Source organism: Arachis ipaensis, chromosome B08 (assembly GCF_000816755.2).
Source record: "Arachis ipaensis cultivar K30076 chromosome B08, Araip1.1, whole genome shotgun sequence".
In the NCBI taxonomy this organism is placed as follows: domain Eukaryota; kingdom Viridiplantae; phylum Streptophyta; class Magnoliopsida; order Fabales; family Fabaceae; genus Arachis; species Arachis ipaensis.
In genome coordinates, this window is record NC_029792.2 from 39479903 (window position 1) to 39481525 (window position 1623).

The 1623-nt window shown below is 47.5% G+C and overlaps 1 protein-coding gene across 2 annotated transcripts in view; it reads right to left on the minus strand.

Annotated features, from left to right (window-relative positions):
- The window catches only part of LOC107613310 (protein PAM71-homolog, chloroplastic), a 7642-nt gene extending 6853 nt beyond the window's left edge, over positions 1-789 (minus strand). Inside the window, exons 1-2 of one of the 2 annotated variants that reach the window (XM_016315257.2) lie at positions 474-789; positions 232-381 (exon numbers count right to left, since the gene is read on the minus strand). In XM_016315257.2, the coding sequence (XP_016170743.1) occupies positions 232-352 (121 nt within the window). In that variant the 5' untranslated portion in view covers positions 353-381; positions 474-789. Of the gene's footprint in view, positions 1-231; positions 398-473 lie in introns of both variants that reach the window. The other variant, XM_016315255.2, reaches the window with a different exon arrangement.

Sequence of the window (1623 nt, forward strand, 5' to 3'; positions counted from 1 at the left end):
ACCTAGTAATGTACTGGCCTCACCGGAAATTTATTAAACAACAAAGGAAAAAAAGAATCCATACCCAGGCGTACCAAAATTATCCACACCAAAACAGCCGCACCCGTGCTTTTTCAATCGAGGTCAAAACCCCAGTAGGGAGAAAGATATTAAAAAAGAAATAATAAATAAAACATAAAAGATTAAATGCGAACTAAGCCAAGAGCATAAATGCTGGGAAGAAGAACTCACATTGTGATAAGGTAGTGATTGTTGGCAGAGAAGGGCAGCATGGTAATGTGTCCACCACAGCCAACAAAGGAGGAGGTTTTCCCCTTGATACCATTGGTGCATGAGGACCTAACCCTTTCATTTTCTTTGTAGTATCCTGCAACTGCGCCTCTACAATTGCATTTTTCTGGTGTAATTGAGTTGTGGAGTTATGTTGCACGAAAGCTCAAAAGTTTCCAGAAAGTTTGAAACTGCTGACTTACCCAATTGCGCTTTGTTTGTCGTGCAGAGTGCAGGCACTTGGCAGATGCTGAACAGAGACGAGGGACGAGGCGGAGGTAGAGACAGCCGAGGCACGGCGGAGCCAAGGCGGCCGGGACGACACAAACGGCGGAGGCACAGGAGCGGAGGAAGCAGATGCGAGCAAACACTGACGGTGCGGGGACGCGGCAGAAGAGCCCGCGAGGAGAGTGACGAGGGACGACCGGCGGTAACCGTGCTGTGAGCGAGAGAGGTGAGAGTGTCTGAGGGGAATCTCTGTGAGGTGCGGTGGGTGAGGTGAAGCTGTGAGTGTCCCTTCTCCTCTTTCTCCCCTCCCCTTTCTTTCTCTCTCCCCATGCTCTCTCTCTCTCTCTCTCCCCTTCCCTCTTTCTCTCTCCCCTCCTCTCCTTCTCTCTCTCTCTCTTCCCTCTCTCTTTCTCCCTCTTTGTCCTCTTTCTCTCTCTTCTTCTCTCTCTCCTATCCTTCTTCTCTCTTTTTATCTCTCTCCTTTTTTTCTTTCTCCTCCTCTGTCTTCTCATTCTCTTTCTCTTCCCTCTCACTTTAGAGAGAAGAGGAGAAAAGAGATAGAAGAGGGATAGAGATTGAGAGAAGGTTGAGAGAGAAAGAGAAAAGAGAGAGTAAGAAAAGAAAGAGGAGAGAGAGAGAAAAGAAGAAAAGAAAAGAGAGAGGAGCGATAGAGAGAAAAGAGAAAAAAGGGATAGAGAAAGAGATGGGAGGAAAAGGAGAGAGAGAGAAAGAGAGAGAGAGAGAGAGAGAGAAAGGAGAGGGGAAAGAGAGAGAGAGAGAGAGAGAGAGAAAAGGGAAAAGAGAGGAGAAAGGAGAGAGATATGGGACAGAGAGAAGGATAGGAGAGGAGAGAGAGAGGAGGAGGAGGAGAGATAGAAAAAAGGGAAGAGATTATTAGAGAGAGAAATGGGAGGAGAGAGAGGAAGAGAGAGAAGGGAGAGGGAGAAAGAGGGCAAGGAGAGAGAGAGAGAGAGAAAGTGAGAGAGCGGAGAGAAGGAAAGAGAGACAGAGAGAGAAAGAGAGAGAGGGAGAGAAGGAGAGAGAGAAAGAGGGAAAGGGAGAGAGGAAGAGAAGGATAGAGAGACAAGGGAGAGAAAAAAAAGATGAGGTGGAGAGAGAGGGGAA